The 21,750-nt window shown below is 38.4% G+C and overlaps 1 protein-coding gene across 1 annotated transcript in view; it reads left to right on the top strand.

The window, feature by feature from the left end:
- The window catches only part of lrp1bb (low density lipoprotein receptor-related protein 1Bb), a 245,433-nt gene that overhangs the window by 151,049 nt on the left and 72,634 nt on the right, over nt 1-21,750 (top strand). Inside the window, exons 44-55 of the mRNA XM_041807111.1 lie at nt 3,864-3,992; nt 4,167-4,286; nt 5,118-5,231; nt 5,375-5,524; nt 5,738-5,860; nt 11,938-12,057; nt 13,871-13,999; nt 14,510-14,632; nt 15,730-15,870; nt 16,430-16,617; nt 17,997-18,180; nt 18,277-18,362. Of these exons, the coding sequence (XP_041663045.1) occupies nt 3,864-3,992; nt 4,167-4,286; nt 5,118-5,231; nt 5,375-5,524; nt 5,738-5,860; nt 11,938-12,057; nt 13,871-13,999; nt 14,510-14,632; nt 15,730-15,870; nt 16,430-16,617; nt 17,997-18,180; nt 18,277-18,362 (1,607 nt within the window). The remainder of the gene's footprint in view (nt 1-3,863; nt 3,993-4,166; nt 4,287-5,117; nt 5,232-5,374; nt 5,525-5,737; nt 5,861-11,937; nt 12,058-13,870; nt 14,000-14,509; nt 14,633-15,729; nt 15,871-16,429; nt 16,618-17,996; nt 18,181-18,276; nt 18,363-21,750) is intronic.

The following is a 21,750-nucleotide window of genomic DNA, read 5'->3' as shown; positions in this document are numbered from 1 at the left end:
ATTTTTTTCAATGCTATGACACACAAACAGAACCTCACAGCTGCTTTCTTTTCACTTTTGGCGAGTAAGAACTTTAAGATACCAGTTATCAGAGTTGCTGCAGGTCAGAGGAAGAAAAATGCAATATGCTATTATTTTTTCAACTTAAGTGTGTGCAACAACTGAAAGCAACATTGGAAAATATCAGGGGCATCTCCAGGCAAAAATTATAATACAGTTATACAGAATACAGAAGCATCACATTAAAAACTGGGTGTTATGATAGAAAACAGACAGCACTGTGGTTTTAGAATGTTAAACAGGGCTGGGATTATGACGCAAGAAATACTGTAGGAAGATAGATTTAAATTTGTATTTTCATGATTACTGAAATCACAGAAATTCCAATTATCATGAAATCAGTGCGCAAGATCAAATGAGAACCAAGACTCTACAGTCCTACAGTATATTGATCCAGTTAAAGTTTTAGAAAAGTAAAAAGTATTTGCTCCCTTTCTGATTCCTGATATTTTTGCATATTTATCACACTGAAATGTTTCAGATCATCAAACCAAATTTTGTATTTCACAAAGACATCCAAAGTAAATACAAAATGCAGTGTCTGAATGATTAGTTAATTTTTTTAAAGGGGTTAAAAAAATCCCAAACTATCTGGCTCTGTGTGAAAAAGTAATTGCCTTCCTTGTTAAATCATGATTTTGAGACTGCAGCCAATCACAGTCAGAGCCATTATCCACAAATGGAGAAAACTGGGAACAGTGGTGAACTTTCCTAGGAGTGGTCGGCCAACCAAAGTGACTCCAAGAGTGCAACGACAACTCATCCAGACGGTCACAAAAGAACCCAGAACCACATCCTAAGACCTGCAGGTCTCCCTGGCCTCTGTTAAGGCCAGAGTTCATGACTCAACCACAAGAAAGACACTGGGCAACAATGGCATCATGGGAGAGTTCCAAGGCCAAAACCACTGCTGACAAAGAAGAACACAAAGGCTCATCTCACATTTGCCAAGAAATGTCTCGATGATCCCCAAGACTTTTGGAGAAATATTCTGTGGACTGATGAGACAAAAGTTGAACTTTCTGGAAGGTGTGCGGCCCGTTATATCTGGAGTAAAAATAACACAGCTTTTGATAAAAAGAACATCATGCCAACAGTCAAACATGGTGGTGGCAGTGTGATGGTCTGGGGCTGCTTTGCTGCTTCAGGACCTGGACCACTTGCTGTGATTGATGGAACCATGAATTATTTTTTTTTCTTTATTGCACATATTGAACAAAGAAAACTGGAGAAGTGGAATTAATACAGAATTTAAAAAACAAGAAATACAATACATTTTTTAAGTCAGATAATGAGTAGATGTGCAGGAGAAGCCGAAGAAACCTAAGCGGGCTTGTCGAGTGGCCCTCCTAAGTGAAAAATTAAACATTCAAATGAACATCAAATAGTATAAATAAAGTTTGTTTGTTTGCTTTGAACCAAGTGTCAACTTTACTTAGCTCTGTTTTCATGTCTGAGATCAGTGTTTGAACATCATTACCAGATATAAAAATATTAGAGTCATCTGCAAACAAGATGAAAAACATTTTACTTGAGACTAAGTATAGAAAGGTCCCAAAATTGACCCTTGTGGTACACCACAAGAGATCATCCTATGATCAGACAAGGTGTTATTCCAAGATACAGATTGTCTTCTTGCTGACAGATAATTTTTAAACCATAATAGATTTGCCCCACGTAAACCATAAATAGAGAGTTTCTGTAGTAAAATATGTTTAACTGTATCAAATGCCTTAGACAAATCCAAAAACATTCCAACGGAAACTTCCTTATTGTCAAGGGCTTTAGTGATGTTATCAAAGAACTGTGTGAGAGCCTGTGAGGTTGAATGATTTTTTCTGAACCCATACTGGTGCTTGTAAAGGATGTTACTTTCAGTAAGATATTTAAGTAAGCAGGAATAGACAAGTTTTTTCTAAAACTTAAGAAGAACATGGAAGTAGAGATATTGGTCTGGAACTGGAAACAAGAGATGGATCATTTGCCTTGAAAAGTGGAATAGTTTTAGCCCATTTTAACTGATCAAGAAATACACCTGTATTGAGAGAAAGATTGAAAATATGAAGGAGTGGTTTGGAGATGTATGGAAGGCATCTTTTAAGGATTGAGGCTCTTAACTAATCATTACCTGGTGCAGTTGATTTGAGTTTGTTCATCACATTCACAAGCTCAAGTTCACTGATGGGAGTAAATTCAGATGAAGAGGAGGGTCTTTTAATGTCAGAGATGGACATCGGGGTCTGTGGTATTTTGCCTGCAAGGGATGGACCAGTATTTACAAAGTAGTCATTAAATTCATTTGCTGTTTCAAAAGAATCAGAATTTTTTTTGTCAGCCCTCTTGAATTCACTGTGAACATTGGTATGATCAGAGCTTTTATTTAAAATTTCATTAATTATATTCCATGTACTTTTCATATCTTTCTGAGCAAGAGAAAATTTGTTCTCATTTTCGTTTAGCTGATCTCAAAAGATGATTTAATTTGTTCCTGTATATTTTGTATCGATTGAGAAATAGTGGAGATAGATTAGTGAGATAATTCCGGTACAGTTTATTCTTCTTAGTAATACAACGTCTCAAGCCATTAGTTAACCAAGGTTTACTGAGGTTTGTAGCTTTTTTTCGTCTTTGAAATGGAAAAGTATCAATAAAAATTTTGAAAAATATTTCATGAAAGATGTTATATGCAATTTGCGTATTATGTTCATCTTCAACTAAGGACCAAGTGACTGTGGAAAGTCTTTCTATAAAGTTATTAATATTTATGTTGCTAAAATTTCTAAGAAAAACCTCATTAGCATGATTGCTTTTGGTAACTGAGGGAACAAGATAAAGTACAGGAAGATGGTCTGACAAATCACTGAACAAAATACCTGGTATCCCAGAGGCACAATAAGAATTAGTAAATATATTATCAATCAGAGTTTCATTTTTGGAAGTAATTCTTGTTGCCTTGGTTATGAGTGGGATGAAAGAAAAGGCATTGAGGTGGTCAATAAATTGGGATAATTGACTGTTCAAGAGATTGATGTTGAAATCACCCATTATATAGCATGTTTTTTTCTCATTTGAGATCTTGCCAAGGGCATGGTAAAAACAGTCAGAGAAGCAGCTGATATTGGAATTTGGTGGTCTATAAATACAACCAACAATAACCTTTTTTCTGGAGAATGGCTCACAAAGCTCTAAGAAGACAGCCTCAGCTTCATCTCCAACTAAGGCAACAAGATCACTGCAAAGGGAAGATTGAATGTTTTCTTTAACAAAGAGGGACACACCACCTCCACTGTGATTTGACCTAAAACAAGGATGGTGACTATAGCCATTGATTGGCAACACTGACACTTTCTTGTTATTTAGCCAAGTTTCTGTCAGACCAATTACTGACAATTTAATAGGTAGCATATCAAGGTAATCAAGAAGATTATCAAATTGTTTCGGTAGACTACGAATGTTAAGATGAAACAAAGAAAAACAATTATCATTAGTAATGTTTTTGTCTGTGCAGAGAGATCGCCCCCCCCTCAAAAATTAGATGATCATTCAAACACTGCATTTTCTATTTACTTTGGTTGTCTTTGTGAAATAAAAAAATTGGTTCAATTATCGGAAACATTTCAGTGTGATAAATGTGCAAAATCATCAGAAATCAGAGAGGGGGCAAAAGTGTTTTCACGGCACTGTAAATCCTGACCATTCCTTTTGGTCTGCATGAACTGTTGAAAAAAGAATAAAGTTAATTTAATTCATAGACTAAGCTTAAAAATTCTAAAACTGTATTTCCCTCATTGTCTTTTCTGTAGCAGAAAATTCTTCCTGTAACATCCACACTGAATTTGAGTGTGGGAATGGCGAGTGCATCAACTACCAGCTTACCTGTGATGGGATTGCCAACTGCAAAGATAAATCAGATGAAAAGATGCAATATTGTGGTAAGAAGCCCTTCCCAGCTGTTACCTCCAGTTTATTAAGATAAGGATTAAAAGTATAACAAGAACAAGATTGCTTTGATGTAGGTTCACTTAATGTCCCTTGATTGCTTCTGGAATCTAAAGTTGCCAGTATTCTGAGGTTTCTATCAAATTTATGAATTAAACTGTGTTCAGTCAACAGGAGCTGTAGGAAGGGTTTTAGACCTTGCTACAACCAGCGTTGCGTCGCCATCAGTCGCTTTTGTGATGGGATCGACGACTGTGGGGATAACTCGGATGAAGCTTTCTGCAGCAGTAAGTCACAGCCGTTTGATCTCCTGTTCAATCCATCTGCCTATGAGGGCAGGATCCAGTCATAGTGATGCTTGTATTAATATAGCACGCATGGCCACATGCAGAGCTAAGCCTTTACTGTCTAATGAGCCCCAAGATTAGAGTGTACAAATTCAAAGACAGGCCCAACCCTGTAAAACCTGTAAAAGCAGCTTTGGAGAGCGCAGACATTACTTTTGGTCCTTTCGATAAAACCTGACTGATTTTGGTTTGAAATCTCTGTAAAGTAGACCTGTGTTTATTTCACTGCTGCTGTTTGTCTAATGACGGAGACTATGCAAGCTTTTTTTTACCGTAAATGATGACCCAAGATAGCATCACACTTGGAGACAGAGGTATCCTCATAATTAATGAGGGCCTTCCTACTCAGTGGAGTGCGGTTAACAGACAAAGTTTATTTCTGTGTGATGCATCATCTTAGGCATTATCTTCCTTTGTCTTTTGCCATCAAATCTAATACTACTTTTCTGTAGCCATATATGCTACAGAAAGGTTGATAACCAGAGCAGCTGTGAAGTAGCTGGTAAATGAACAACAAAAACAAGACACCCTTCTGGTTAAGAAAGTGTGACTTACTCTTCTGCAGCACTTAGAAGACTGTGACATTTCAGGCAAAGTTTATCGCTCAGACTGTTCAACCAAGCCTTTGTCTGCTTGGCAGTTTGTAACCTGGAGCTAATTTTAACCAGCCCAGATAGAGGCTCTTGGTATTGTTGTGAGCTGTACCTGTAAGAGTCTTTGAGTGCTGCTTCTGTTCTGTTATCTTTTTGAAATGCTAATTCCCTCCCCCAGATGTCACGTGTGGCTCGTCAGAATCCTCCTGCAAGGATGGAAGCTGTGTACCCAGCTCAGCCTGGTGTAACCAGGTCATTGACTGTGCAGATGCCTCAGATGAGAAAAGCTGCAGTAAGTCCTTTAGCCTGTGATCCAGTACCTTAAATTTGTGCTCTTCACTCAGATCAGATCGAATCCTGCCCCTCTCACCCTTACCTCCACCATTCCCTTCATTGTAATAAGGCAGTCATTATGTTGCTGTGCTTTGTATTCAGACCACACAGACTGCTCTCACTTCTACAAGCTGGGGGTGAAAGAAAAAGATTTCATCAGCTGCAACTCCACCTCGCTGTGCATCCACCCTTCATGGATCTGTGATGGTGCAAATGACTGCGGAGACTATGCTGATGAGACCAACTGTCAGGGTGAGCACCTAACACCAAATCACAGATTTTCCATGTACATTCACAGGCAGATTAAGATGTTCAGCCTCAATTAGAAAAGACTTAAGTGAGATCTCACATTCAGAGATGATTATGACAGTGGAATGAAAGATTCAGGGAGAGCTTAGGAGAAGATAATGACCTTAATCATTTCTAATGCTCCGAGGACTGACTGGGTTTTGTTTTTCATTCCAGTCTCCCATGGGCAGAAGTGTGAGGAAGGCCACTTTGCCTGTCCAAGTGGGAACTGCATCTCCAGTGTTTGGCTCTGTGATGGCCAGAAAGACTGTGAAGACGGAGCTGATGAGTTCCAGTGTGGTAAACCTAAAACTTTTACCTCCCATGGAGACATTTCCACATATTTAATGGAATGATGTTTTGTTTTCTAACTGAGAGAAATAGATGAGGCATTTGGTTGCTGTACACAACACTGTCAGGGGTAGGAAGGATATTTATTTTCCATTAACAAGAAGCTATTTGTTGAAATGTTTTTGATCCAAGCCTGCAACAAATATTGCATACAGTACATAAGGAGGAGACAGAGAGATGAGAGATGATTGTTTATTATGCAAGGCAATTTCTTTTCCCTTTTCTTTGCTCCCCCTTACTGTGGGTTTGAGATTTCACCAGCGGAGGCTGCTGCTTGTTTGAAAGTCTAATTTTGACCCCAAATTCTAAGTGAGGCTGTTGAACATGCAAGTTTTCCCCCTACTCTATATGACTTATTATATACAGCATATCCAGTGCAAATATTGATTAATTAACCATCAGTCACCAAGAAGATCAAGCTGAATATGGAAATGTAGTTCCACTGGAAAACAGTGACATGTAAAAGGATTATGCATTACAGTGCCACTCATCTACATCTCTTACCAGAAGCACTGACAGCTTCCTTTCTTATACTTCGCTGTATACTAATGAATGCAGAACTTCCCTAGACAAAGTAGATACCTCTCCAATTAAACAGGAGGATCATATTTAAGTCGCAGTACGGATTGAAATAATTTCCCCCTAGAACCAACAGCTGGCCCTCATAGCTGTGAGCATGTCAGTGCTTTTAGCATCAAAGTAAAATCGACCTGGTGCTTTAATGTAGGTGGTCAGAGAGGCTGTTAAGCTTCATCCAGGCCACATGCATGCACACAGTAATTAGATCTAATGGAGGAGTCAGTCCACACACAGTGTCAAATTACTCACTGTCTGGCTTTGAGTTGTCAGGCTTTTGTTTCGTTTTTTCCAGCCCTTCGAACGTATGGTCTACCTTATTAGAGTCTAAGAAATCATGAAGCAGTTAGCATCTGTGAGCCAGCCTTAAAGAGCACTTACAGCAGTGTCTGAGAAACTTTTCAAAGGACACAAATAGCACAGCACACAAAGGCAATGGGAAATACAGCTTTTTTTCTGTATCTTTTTAAAGCCACCTAAACTATTGAAAATATTCGCTCTGTTTTTAGTGTTTTATCACCCTAAGAGGATGAATTCAAATAAATGAGGAAATCTCCTAAAGCAGTACTTATCTGACTTCATATAAAATTACCATGAGATGACATCTTTAGCTCTCTGTAAATTATTTGAGGAATTTATGAACATTTGAGACTTATCCTCAACCTTAAAGTGTAACCTTAAAGCTAACTCCACCCACTTCAGACTTTAGAAAAATGCACCAAAAAATGAGCAGTTTGGTACTGAGACAAGGTAAGGGAAAAGGACAGGGTTTTCCAGATGAGGGGGGAGTGACAGTGACGTCCCCTTGCCAGAAAGCACTGCTGCCTCTGAGCAATCTTGGTAGTCCTGAGCATTACCCTTTTGGGCAGTTGGCTTCACCTCCGGCGTTACTAAAACCTAAGCTCTCGGAGCCGAAGTAGTGCAGATGCAGGAGAGGATGGGAGTGGTCTCTGAATGGGGAAGTTGGTTAGCGGCAGTAACGTTCTACCTTTTATATAAAGTTTGTGATGTAGAAAACCACCGATGGTAAGATTCTACCTCATATTAGCCTCGCCTTTTCAGAAAGGATTTTTCAAAGCAGATGTCTGTTTGAGCTAATTAAAAGCCATAAAATGCACATTTTTATCAGTTTTGTGCAAATGTCAGAAATAACACCAGCATTGATGTGTTTTATCATAGTTCAGTCAGATACTTCAGAAAAATGTATCTGAAAGATTTTAAAAATATTTAAAAGATTATCTATCTTTGTTTGCTCTGGCTTTGTTTGCATGCTGTCACGTGACAAAAAAAGCACATAATGACGTCACATCAGCATGACCAGATGAATGCTTAGATTTTAGTGTTTCTCTTAGTAGGTCATAGCTCATTTGTTAAGTGCTCAGATCCTTAGACTATGATTTTTCTGACTTAATATAAATAAATGAAAAATGTTTTTGTTTTTTTTTGTTTTTTTTTTAACTCAAAGGTACCATGCATCTTTTATATGTGTTGAAATCTATCAGCAACATTTGGATGGTTTGGTTTGTGATTTAATTTGGCATGTTCCCCCCAGGGTTACCTTTAATAACATGTTGATCACCTACCTGGGCATCAGGCACCATCATTAGGTCAGATCATGTCTCTTCACATACTTTGGTGTATAATATGATTTTAATGATTACTATTAGAACTCTTCCACACCAAGCTAAAGCCTGTCAGGGCTATGTGTGAGGTCTTTATTATTATGAGTGAACTGGCATGCTGATGTTTTATATAGAGCCTCATGTAGCAGCAGCAGGACTGCAGACTTTATGTGTTGTATTGATGTATATTTAGAGTGGATGCATTAGAGCAAGGGTGTCAAACTCAAGGCCCGGGGGCCAAATCCGGCCCATGGTACAGTAACACCCGGCCCGCAAGAAAATATCATATTCTTATTATAACTGGCCCTAAAATATGATGTCTGCAGATATCCTTCAGTATAAAAATGTAAACTTAACCTTGATGATATGAAATGTCCCTAAGTCATAAAAGGTATAAATTCATTTGTGTTTTCATTTCATATTTCACAATTACGACTTATATCTATTATTTGGACTTTTATCTTATGTTTATGTTTTGAACTTTTATATTTATTATTTTTACTTTTTATCCCATATTTTGACCTTTTACATGTATTAATTCTAATATTCAGGCTTTTTCAATTTATTATTTTAATTTTTTTCTCATATTTTGACTTTATCTATGTATTATTTTGACTTTTGTCAAATATTTTGGCTTTTTCTATTTATAATTGACTTTTTATCTCATATTTTGACCTTTTATATTTATAATTTTGACTTTATATCTCATATTTTGACCTTTTAGGTTCACAATTTCAAATTTCAAGTCATATTTTGGCCTTAAAAACATGATTGTGACTATTTTACATATATACATTTGCCTTTTAAAAGCATTTTTTTAACATCTACTTCTGTGTTTTGGCCTGTTGCACTAAGAAATTTGAATTTTATCTCAGATTTTGAGCCTTTTTACTTATTGTTTTGGCTTTCTAAATCTCAAAATCATTTATCATTATTGCTTGTTTTCCCCTATAATGTATTACCAGTGAAAATTAGGTGTACAGTTTGGTTTAATGTGGACCCTGTTAGACCCTCAGGTCAGACCCTCAGGTTGGACCTTAAGTCAGAATCCGGCCCCTTCTGTGATTGAGTTTGACACCCCTGCATTAGAGACTGATTTGAAGGTAATGTTATGATAAATGAAACATGAACATAAGAATTTCATGTCTTTGCTTTTGTGGGTAAATGACTAAGAGACTGCAGATATCGCTATTTTCCGAGTTTGCTCTCCCTGTATAATTAACCAGCACCTTTATTCTCATTGCAGTTGTAACAGATAGAGGGAGGCAGTTCAGCTCATCCAGTTTTCAAATTTAATGCTCTTCAAAGTTATCTGATTTATTTTCTAAATTGGCCATGAATGTTGTTGGAGAGATGCATAACACATGAACACCATTTCTGTGCCTTTATCTGAAAATGTAATTTGTGCCTGTGTGAAATGATAACATCCCATGCTTCAAATGTGCCTATATCAGAGCTGATATGAATTCTGCCACAATGCTTTGAGAAGTTCTGAATAGCTTTTTCAGGACAAATAGACAATATTCCCATTCCACCAAGTTAATTATCATATAAAAAGCTCTCGCCGTAGATAATCTGACTGCAAAGGCATTGTGGTTTGAGGAAAATGTCATTACATTTCAGAAATTTCAAATTCCACATCTGATTAGAGGGAATAGTCATTTGTCACTTCTCTGTGCATAATACGCTTTTCTTCTGTTTGAAAATCTACTGAAAATGAGACATGAAAGCCTTTCTTTGATACATTAAATGGGCTGTAGACCTGCTATTTTGTTTTACACTTGAAGCAGCCGCTTACATTTGAAGTGCAAATTTAGTAACATGTAACAAAAGTCTAGATAATCACTGTTTCCAGATTTAGCCATTTCATGTTTATCTTCTCCTTATCCTACATCATTTTATCAGGGCACGTAAAACTGGTGTGATGTTCAAAGCCTGACAGGAAGGAAAGCAACACAGTGTGTGAGACCCACCCCCCAATCCTCTATCCTCACCCCTTGGTAGGATCCATAATTCCTTGTACTGCGGTGTGACCCAGAGCACACATCCCCTCTTCCTTCTCTCAACATGTCATCAAAGCTGTGGCAGACTTTGCCAGTCCTGACATCTAAAAGCAAGAGACTACAGAACGACTCCCAAGGGAGCGAGGGTGGCTCAGAGACACAACTCACTGTGGATTATGAATATAGCCACATTTTACACAACAGCTTTTAAGCGGTTAAAAGTAGAGTGCTCTGTCACCACTAGCAGCTTTTTTTATTCTTAGCAAATAAAATCCATAAAATTATTTTATACTGAAGCAGTGTTAATTTCGTCGACTAAAACTATGACTAAAAATGTTTGTTGACAGCCTTTTTTTCCATGACAAAAACTAGACTAAGACTAACAAAATAGATCTGCGATGACTAAAACTGACAAAAAGTCAGTTTAATTTTCATCAACATGACTAAAACTAGACTAAAATGTAATTTAGTTTTTGTCAGACATTTGAAATCCATCATATTTCTCCACTGTGGGTAAGTCTGTCAAAAACATTGCAGCTGTATCTATTCTGCCTCTCAGCTGTAAAAAGCAGGAACCCCAGGTTTGGCAGGGTGCAGAGAACACACCACCATGATTTGGTGTCAGATTTAGGCCTTGTCCAAACAGAGACAAAATTGATATATTTCCGTTTTGTTTTGAGAAAGTGTTCTGTAAATACGGGATCATTTCAGGAAATGTCTGCGTAAGCACGGAACCACTGAAAATGACTTGAAACGCTGTAGTATATATGCCAAGCCTGTGCGTGGCACTCTATTGCTGCAACGGAAACGCACCAAAAGAGAGAAGTAGATCACAGAAAAACTGACAGGAACTTTCTCCTAGCTGCTCTTCTGGTTGTTCTCCGGGGTGGATTTAAGAACATCTGGTATATGCTGTTCTCTGTGGTGGTAAAGGAGCATCACATTTTGCTGTAAAAGCCATAATAAGCTCAGCAGCTACTGCAGCACCAACACCCCCCCGTTATCCGCCATTGTTGTTTTGTTTCGATATGCGCATGCAGGATAAGTGGGCTATGCTATGTGTGACGTCATTGTTTCAACGAAGTTGGCCGTCAACACGGGGACAAAACAATAAGCGTGTACAGATTTGTTCACTCTGGGACCCAGATTCAAAAAGTAGTGTTTACGGACTCCTAAAACACTGTTTCTGTGTGGATGAAATGTCGATACGACAAAAAACTTCTGCGTATACTCCTGAGTTTTTCTCTATGTGGACTTAGATGTGTATCAGATTTGGGCAAGAAAATAAATGCTTGAGCTAAAAGTAAAGACTAAAATGTGAGGACTTTTTATGCACTAAAACTAGACTAAAATGTTTTCAAGTTTTCGTCGACTAAAACTATAAAGGGTAGAAATGACTAAAATGGGACTAAAACTAAAAGACATTTAGTCTAAAGACTAAGACTGAGACTAAAATGAAAAATAGCTGACAAAATTAACACTGTACTGAAGGGTTTTGTAACTGATAACATAATTTACCTAACCCTTTTTATGGTTGAATTGAGAACTGTTCTCATTGATTTAACTTTATATGTGAACATATTTTCATAAACGTACATTTGCTGTCTTTTCTGTGGCTACAACACTAATTCATGCTTCTAGGCAGAGCTCTACAGAGAAACAAGCAGGCCGAGGGGCATATAGAAGGCATTCGACTATTTAGGTTTTGATTAAAAACATGTTTCCCCTTCCATAGGGTATGCTTCTGTTCCTATTGTTGTTGTTTCCTCCTCACTTTGTTTGATTTATAGCATAGAAAATGTGTTTCTCACCCCTCTCTTTGCAGACTCTTCATGCTTGTGGAACCAGTTTGCCTGCTCCAAGAATAAATGCATTGCCAAACAATGGCTGTGTGATGGGGAGAACGACTGTGAGGATGGCCTTGACGAGAGCGTGCAGATCTGTGGTTAGTGTCCTTTCAGATGTTGTGAAGAATCTGCCGTTGTTGAAAAGGTCAAATTTGCCATATTACATATGACAGCTCCATGTGTTACCCTTGCAGAACTGGAAAGAAATGAACTGGAATGAAACAGCCGTTATGAGACAACAGATGAGACTCCAGGCATTTCTGAAGTTTCAAGTATATAGGAACTGAGACTAACACATTTTTCTGCACTGAGGCCCAAGGGGCGCAGATATTCGATGGGCAAAAGAAGACATATGTGTAAAGAAATCTGCTATAATTAAAAGGATCCAATCACTGTAAACGTTGCTTTGATGACTGGATTTTAATTAGGGTGTTGATGAAATATAAAGCAGCCAAAGGGTTTCCAAGGGAAAATTCCTGCTAGGTAGATTTTTATGGGGTTGGCGGTGGCTCCTTGGAAGAACTGGTTGTTTCTCAATCCGAAGGTAGTGGATCCAGTCCCAGCACTTATGGAAGTATCCTTATGAGAGAGATTAAACCTTAAATTCCTACTGGTGGCATTAAGACTGGTGTGTGCATGTGTATGAAATCAGGATTAGCTGATGCTAATAGATAATGAACATACTGTAGCTGCCTCAGCCATTCGTGCATGACTGGGGTGTTGATGGGATAATGTGGAATGCCGTATAAAACGTGTTTTGGCTCGTCAGAAGACCACAAAAGCGTTATGTAAGTGCAGTTGAATTGTTAAATCATTTCTCACTACTCTTCATTACCTTTAATGTAGACCTGTGATAAAGATTGCACTGACAACTCACAGAGCTCAATGAAGTAATGGCAAATCATAGCGCTGTATGGGAACTGCTGCAATGCGATATCTTTAACTATTTTAAGGCTATCTGTTTTAATTAGTAAGCAAAATCTTATTTACTGTGGGTTTATACTAGTGAAGATGCCTGTAAGTTATTTACAAATAATAAACATTATCGTCTTAACAAAATAAAACATATCAGCCTCAGTTCGGCATCCTCTAAACTTATTCTTCTCAAGCGGGGTACACACATAAAGATATTCGGGCTGTTTTTGTCCTGATTTTCCCCCTTCCCGACCAAGGAAGGCAAACGCCCGATTATCTTATGCCTTGATAGATTATCCTATAAGATTGTCCTGTGGTCTGAAGTGTGTTAAGAGTGAATTTGTACTGATAATTGGCTCCGAAAACAGTCGGGGCTGACAATCGTAAATGTTAAACTTGTTCAATATTTATGACCAAAAATCTTTGTGTGTGGGGCAAGCCGACGACTCCCGAGTCATGACTCCGTGAATTGTGACGTGAAACGGAATGTAGTCAATCAAGAAGCGAGCTGACTGACAACAATCATAGACATTATATACGTATATAATGTCTATGACAACAACTCACCTCTAGCTCACCCAATAGACTACAAAGTCCGCTGTCTCCAGGATTTTCTCCACAGTCTTCTCTTTTTTTTTATTGTTCATGATTTTTCCATTAAAAATAGTCCCAAGAACACCATCATTCCCTCTTCTTGTATGTCCTCTTCCATGTTGCGAGCTGTGTTTTCCAGTTGTTGCTATCAGTTGTAGCTATGTTTCATTTTTGTTAGATCACATGTGATTTCTGGCTTGGAGAACAAGATTCTAGATCGGTGGTGGGACAGAATCATGATCAAAACTGTTCATTGCCTGATTTTTTATCTTCATGTGTGGGGTCTCTAACAGATAAAAAATCTCATAAGATTTAGAAAATCCTGATGTGTGTACCCCGCTTCAGTGGAGTTGACCCATGTAGCGTCCGAGAGTAAAGCATATGTTCCTGTTTTCCTCCCAGGCTCAGTGACATGTGCTCCAGGACTGTTCAGCTGCCCGGGATCGTATGCCTGTGTTCCGAAACGCTGGCTCTGTGATGGGGAAAGGGACTGCCCTGATGGGAGTGATGAACTCTCTGCAGCTGGCTGTGGTAAACTCTCATCCAACACATTAAAAAACTCCTCTCAGTTGTCAAAGTTTAATGGTGTAAATTCAAACCATGGTAAAGTAATCCTTGCTTGTCCTTTTGAAATTTTGGATTACATTGTTTGAAACAAAAGCTCACTGAATATGAAAACCACCTACTATCAATCCCTATGCAGTGCTTATTCAGGACAAGACTGGTATAGAGTGGGTAGCATCTTTATTGTTCTTACTTTGATTTAAGCTAGCTAAACCACAGAGAAAAACAATAGGACACAGAGATCAGGGGAATTACAAGGTGTACTCAGGACACTGATTTTCATGTATTTAACACCATTTATAGAAAGAGGAGATGATTTAATTTGCCCTTTAACATAACAATTTAAAACAATAGGACACAAAGATCAGGGGAATAACAAGGTGTACTCAGGACACTGATTTTCATGTATTTAACACCATTTATAGAAAGACGAGATGATTTAATTTGCCCTTTAACATACTTCCTGTCTTGCTTTAGCACCCAACAACACATGTGATGACAACTCGTTCCGCTGCCATAACAACGCATGCATCCCCCAGCGATTTGTTTGTGACCATGATGACGACTGTGGAGACGGGTCTGATGAGTCTGTGGAATGTGGTAAATATAATCATTGTTTTTCTTCTGTTTATTAATGCTATACAGTCCATAAAAAAGGCTGAAATCAAATTAACTTTTGCCAAATGGGTAAAATAGATTTTTTGTCAGCTACATTTTGTTTAATTTTACCATTTATAGTTTTAGCATTATTCTTTAGAAAGCCATTTTTATGGTCTTTGACAAGAAATGGAAAATAATAAACCTGAAACTCAAAGCCCAAAATAAATCCAGTAAATGCCTCATGTAATCTTTGACTAACCCTGACCAGATTTTCTATAAAAGATTCAGAAAATGGTGTTTGGTTTTATTTATTTGTTTTATTTTATTAGACATGCTAATTTAGTTAGATGTCAATATGTGAGATGTGTGTGTTTCCTTAACCTTTTAAAATATAAAGACCTGAAGGTAGAGTCATCAGATCTTGATATCATTTGTGCTTTTTTTGTGGACTTGCTTCTATTGTTTTGGATTTTAGTAAATACAGATGACACTTTTGCACTTGACTCCTTTTTTCATAGAAATGTGTTTTAGTGAAAAAAGTGTTTTCATTCTTTCCAGCTCTGATTTTTCTTTTCAGTATAGGCCTACAGTGGCCCTGTGAACCCTCATCAGCCCATCAACAAACAATCCAACATGCACCAGTAACAGTTGCCAATGTTTGTCAAATGTTGGAAATAGACTAATAAAAGTGTGTGTTGCTGTCGGTAAAATTTGCAAAAATATGACAAAAGAAATGATAGACAACGGTCTAACATGTTTTTGCTGTATTGCTGTATGTTTGGATTTCAAACACTGGTATTGGCATCGGCCCTGATTTTCGCTGATCCCCTCTCTGATTTATGAGTACATGGGTTTATAAAACTGGACTTGTATTTGTTATATTTGAACATTTTTCTTTTAACACCATTGCACCTCAAAACAGCTGGATATTCCTCAGAAACAGTATATTTTTTTACATTTAATAAGAAAAGCCTCAAACATGTTCAGTGTATAACTTTATTACCACCAGTTCCCTTTAATCTCGGATAATTTCCCCCATAAACTGAAGATGTCAAACCCAAGTTTAACTTGATAAAAGTATCTCCCTCTCTCCTCAGTGTATCGCTCCTGTGGATCAGAGGAGTTTCGCTGCGGGGATGGCCGTTGTCTTCTCAGCTCTCAGTGGGAGTGTGATGGCTACGCAGACTGTCCTGACCGTTCCGACGAACTGCCGCTGAACCTCAAATGTCTGGCTGCAGGTAAGACTGCTGTTTGGCTCTCAGCTGGAATCTCTTCATCAATGTCATCAGCAGCAGCACAACTCATCCAGGAAACTGTTGGGTACAGATGGTGAATTCTAAAGATGCCATAACCACAAGAACTTTCTTGAAAGGAGTTATTCTTTCTGTATCGGGCAACTGTGGCTCAGTGGGTAGAGTTGGTTGTCTCACAAAGGAAGGTTGTGGTTCAATCCCCAGCTCCTTCGGTCACATGTTAATATGTCATTGGGCAAGACACTTAACCCCAATTTGTTCCCACTGCTGTGTCGGTGGCATTTAAATGTGTATGGATGGATTTGAATGGGATTAGCAAACCTCCGCCATTATTGTATGAATGTGGAGTGAATGGGAGTGAATGGGTCGGTGTGACCTACGCAGTAAACGCTTTGAGTAGTAAGATGACTAGAAAAGCCCTGTGCAAGCTGAAGTCCATTTACCAGTCCATTTATCCATCATCAGGTCAAATCAAATTTCCTTGCTTTGTTGAGAGATTACAGTGGGATATGTGCCAATGACAGTCGTGTCTTTCTCTTCTCAGGAAGCTTGTGCAATGGCTCGTTCTTCATGTGCTCTAATGGACGCTGCATCTCTGAGAGGAATCTCTGTGATGGCAGAGATGATTGTGGGGACCGCTCAGATGAAAGGAACTGTAATGTGAATGAATGCTTGAACCGCCGTGTCAGTGGGTGCTCGCAGGATTGCCAAGATCTTCCTGTGGGATTCAAGGTAAGAGATCTGCAGACTAGTCATGGTTCAGTGGTTGGAAATGCATTCTCTAACAAAATCCCCTTTGTGTTTTTATGGTCCAGTTCCACAGTGGGACTTAATACTCCAGTGAATATAAATATATAATCACCAACTATGATTGTCTTATTTTAATGTCAAATATTGATTACAAATATTTCACTATTGTGTTTTGCTGCTAATGCAAACATACTTACATTTGCAAACCCTATTCTAAAGTGAGGCAAAACACTAATATGAGTCACAGCTATAATGCATTCTGCTTCAGACGATTAGTTTTGCATCATTATATTCAGCATGGGGTTATGCTACTGCCGTCAGAAATTTTAATTTGCTGGCTACTGTTTTACAGTTCTAAGCACTATCTGAATGCAGTTAAACTGTGGAGTTTTTATAAGTGGAAGTTTGAACCTGAATGATTAATGACCAACAATAAATCAAGCTTAAATTTATCACATCATTAAACAGATAAAGATGGGTGTGAGAATACATACATTTAGTGTCTCACTTTTTGAATAACCTTGAATGCTTTAAGGAGAGTTTCATAATATGCCAGTAACTGGCTGTGCTCCCCAACTGCGCCGAATGATTATGCCATACCTGGCAGTGGTGCTATGTGATGGAAGGGTTGAATCCAGGTGAAGGCCGTGTCGGCTGGAGTGTTCCGGCTGCCATCACTGTTGTCAGACTGCAGTAGTTTATGCCCTCTTTCCAGGATTTTCCTCTCCTACTCTTCCATAGCGCGGTGCTCACTGCTTCAGAAAAGTGGCTGAAAGCACAGAAAACCTCTCCTCCCTGCCATGACAGGGGCAGTGCTGGACAGAGAGCACATCAGTTCAGACCCTTAGCTCATCCATTTGTGGTCCCAACAGGGAGATCAGCAGAAAGGCCCTCAAGGTTCTAAGTTTGGATAAGAAAGGGATTTGCAATAGGGCCAGAGGAGCTGATACAAGCACTTTGGATTATTTTGGAGGGCCCTGGTTACTGAAGTGAAAATTTTTGAACCATGGTAATATGTGCTCTATACTGGGACTTTGATGTCATCATATATCTTGATGGATAGATGGATGCTTGGTATGGATACAGTTTTTTGCTGGCCTGAATTTCTTTTAGTATTGAAGTCTGAAAAAAAATGTATTTTTTACAGCTCAACCTAAAGCTGTGAAAGTACATAATGTTTGAGTGTACTGCTTTAGTATGGGAAAAATATACTAAAGAGAACACAACCAGTTGACAGTCTGATCTATGGATTTTTAAAAAATTACTTTTTATGGAGTTAAAAGGGCTAAAATGTTGCTCTTGTGTCACCTATCCTGAAGTCAAGGTTAATCTCCAACCCCTTTTTGAATGGTCATTTTCAGTGTAAATGCTGGCCTGGTTTCCACCTGAAGGATGATGGTAAAACGTGTGTGGATGTTGATGAATGCGCCACAGTACTCCCATGTAGCCAGCGCTGCATTAACACTTACGGTTCCTTCAAGTGTCTGTGTGTGGATGGCTACGAAGCCTTGGAGCGAAACCCCAACATATGCAAAGCTCTGTCAGGTCAGCTGGTTTTTACCCATATCTTAGCTTGCACAATTTTACTTTGTAACTGTTAAATCCTGCTGGTCCTCTAAAGCTTTGTGTTTCTAATTTCAGCTGAGGAACCTTTTCTCATCATGGCAGACCACCATGAGATTCGTAAGCTGAGTGTGGATGGCTCAAACTACACCATCTTGAAACAGGTAAGTCATACACTGTAGGTATCAAAGCCATTGGGCCTGTAATAAGGTTTTCTTTGAGTAGGGCATGATTTCCCTGTTAGTGAACCCTAAGGGCCAAACTGTGGCAAGAATATCAAGCCTACTACATAAATAATAGTTCAGTCAGGACCACTTTGTCAGAAAACACAGAAAATGTATTTTATTAGTAGTTAATAATTTGCACTTGTTGCCATTATTATATTTGATGGTGGGGCTGTTCTGGGATCCTGGCCTTTCCTGTGCCCACAAGGAAAGCCTGAGACAGGGAGAGAAGCCGCAAAAAAAACAGAGGAGACTAGGCATCAGTGACAACAGAATGACATTGATTCAGTCAAAAGCAGAATAAAGGAGGAGCTGGGGTTGAGGAGGCTTGCAAAAGCAGCTTGCAGAGGGAGCAGCAAAGATGTAGAAAGGCTAGAGCAGCGTAGACATGGCAGCATGAGTGCAATTAGCCAATAGTGTGCTTAGAGCAAATCAGCTGGCCGTCAGCTGATCACAATTACATGGCAGCACTTGACCGCATGTCTTGCCTGAACTTACGTTGCACACTTGATTTACTATAGATAATATTTTCATTATTTTATGATAATAATTCTCAAATCCTGTATGAAGGTCTTACTAGAAAGTATGAACAAAATAATAACATTTAGGCAACTTTAATTTATAACAAATTCTGATCGTTTCTGTGTGGGCCAGACAGTTAGGACTGGAGGGCCTGACCTGGCCCACAGACCACCATTTGGGGAACACAGGAGTAGGGGATGTTTTTAGATAGACATCTTGCAGAGACAGGGAGTCAGATTCTAAATCAAATGACTTTTTGTGATTGATTACAGTTGCGTCTTGTACCAAGGCGAAAGCATAATGATAAGGCTCTATATTTATTGAAATGATTGAAAACTCATTTGGATATATGGAAACTTTATAAATCCTCCAAAAGAAAATGAAAGTGATAGCAAAACTGTTGAAAAATCTGTATCTTCTGCTAAACAATGCCTTTTAGAGAAAAAACAGCACTAAGAAAGTCAGAATGATCTATTTTAGACTTTTGATGAGGGAATGTTTTTCTTTTCTCCTTCTGTTAATCCATGTGATTTTTCTTTTTTTAACCGTCTGAAGTTTGTTGTCCTTGATATTTAAAGCACCTGAACCAGATGTGCATTCATTATAGGTGTGCGACAAAACTTCTAAGTCAAGAAATTATTTTTAGTTTTAATGACACATTCATCGTACAGTAAGAGAAGCTTTGCAAAGACAGGTACAAGACTTAATGAGTCGATCTCACTAGTGAATTTTGTGATTAAACTTGAAAATGTCCTCCAACCTCTGTAAAATATTTTTCTGCTTAAATGAGATGTCGACTGTCCATCGTGATTCCACCGTATGGGCAGAGGAATCGGGTCTTTCAGATTGGCAGAGAGCAAAATGACCCCATTGAGAACCCCATGGAAAAGCTATTTCAATTATTCCCAGGTCTCATCATGACTGCTCTGGGCAATGCTTGAATCTGACTGTTGATTATCACAAATGGTTGGCTGTGATTTACTGAACATCAGCCTACGGGTATCCTACGGTCTACTCTCACAGTCATATTAACCTTTTGACTGGATGTACTCTACCATCTGTATCAGAGTTCTCATCAGCCACAACTCACTTTAATCACTATGTGTTAGCATTAATGGAAGCTAGAGAGGGAAGTGTGCACATGGCTTTGCTAAGTGGTGGCAGATACTTCACTGACCTCATATCACTTTACCACACCATTTCATATCCTGTTCACATTATATGCTTTTGTGATATTATGTGCATTTTAGATGAGCCAATCAGTTACCTTTTGCTTTTGCTGTTTGCATAAATTTGTCTTTAAACCACAATCACAAGTGACTAACATTATTGTCGTTAACTCTTTTCTGTTTATGTTCTGCTGTGTGGTGGATAATAGTTTAAAATGAGGGTTTAGAGAAGATAACATGATGCTTTTTGTATATCAGTTATGCTGTATTAATCTTTTCCTGATCCAAATAGATGGCGGTCATGCCATGTAAAGAAATCTTTAAAGGTTGCAAAATGTTTTTGGTGTTTAGAAATGTCTCAATTTGGGAGTGTCAGCATGACGCTGCTCAGTGAGGTTAGTGCCTGTTTTTTCCACTTTGAAGTGTTAAAGGATTAATAAAGTGGTTGGAATACAAATTTGTTTACAGTATCTACCGAAAGATTTTTAGTCAGACACACAAAATTTTAGAAAAAAGGTTGTTGAACGTGTGGGTCAGGAAATCTGTGGTTTATTGACAGTGATATTTATAAGTACTAGCACTGAAAAAAAGAAGAAAAAAGAGCTGAAAGCACACTATTATGGGTTCCGGTTTTAAAAAAATATATTTTCAGGCTCATTTTCATAAATAGTTTCAGCACCGAGCTTGTGCTCCATTTTGTAGTTGGTTGATTTTAAACTGTCTTCAGGGAATTTTAATGGCGAATGTATTTCTGGATAGAGGCTCCGATGAAAGGAGCGCGTGGAGTGGAGAAGGGTTCCCCCAGGACACTTTGGCGCCTGTCTGCGAGGTTGTTGATGATCTGATGAAGTCGTCTCATTTCGCCTGTCAGATTATCTGACACCTTTCCTCGGCACACACAGTGTGAGATAGCGGGGTGGGGGCACTTGTTTTGGTGAGCAGCTCTGACTGACAGTGGGGTCCTGTGAGCTTGACAGAGATAGGAAGTACAGCATTCTTCTGCTTTGATAGGACACCTACTTCAGAGAGCGTTTACCTTCACTGGTTCCTCAAATGCTAAAGATAGCTGAAGGCATTTGGACATGAAAAAATAGATGAAATCAGTGCATGTCAATTTAAGAACAGATATTTTATTTCAGAATATTTCCTTATAGGGAGTACAGATGAATCTCTACATTTGATTGTCATGGAAAATTTGATTTATTTCAGATTCAATTCAAAAAGTCATACATTATATAGATTCATTACACACAGAATGTAATATTTAAAGTGTTTATTTCTCTTAATTGTAATGATTGTGACTTACAGATAATGAACAATAAAAATTCAGTATCTCAGATAATTAGAATATTGTGAAGAAATTAAATATTGTAAACTTACGGTGTCACACACTAATCAGCTAATTAACTCAAAACACCTGAAAATTTCCCTGAGCCTTTAAATGGTCTCTTTGGCTTGTCACACACTAGATGTTTTTAAAATCTCAAATGATTTTATAAACATGACAGACCACAGACATGAGGACAAATTCAAACTATTTTTTATCTTTAATCCTCTGAGCTCACACACTAGATGACTCAGCCAGACTGTGAGACCACTGAGACCACACACCTGCCAGCGACCTCCTCGATTTCAGG

Source organism: Cheilinus undulatus, linkage group 15, assembly GCF_018320785.1.
Source record: "Cheilinus undulatus linkage group 15, ASM1832078v1, whole genome shotgun sequence".
NCBI classification, from domain to species: Eukaryota; Metazoa; Chordata; class Actinopteri; order Labriformes; family Labridae; genus Cheilinus; species Cheilinus undulatus.
Note: the sequence above shows the minus strand (reverse complement) of the source record. Positions and strands in the feature narration are given on the sequence as shown.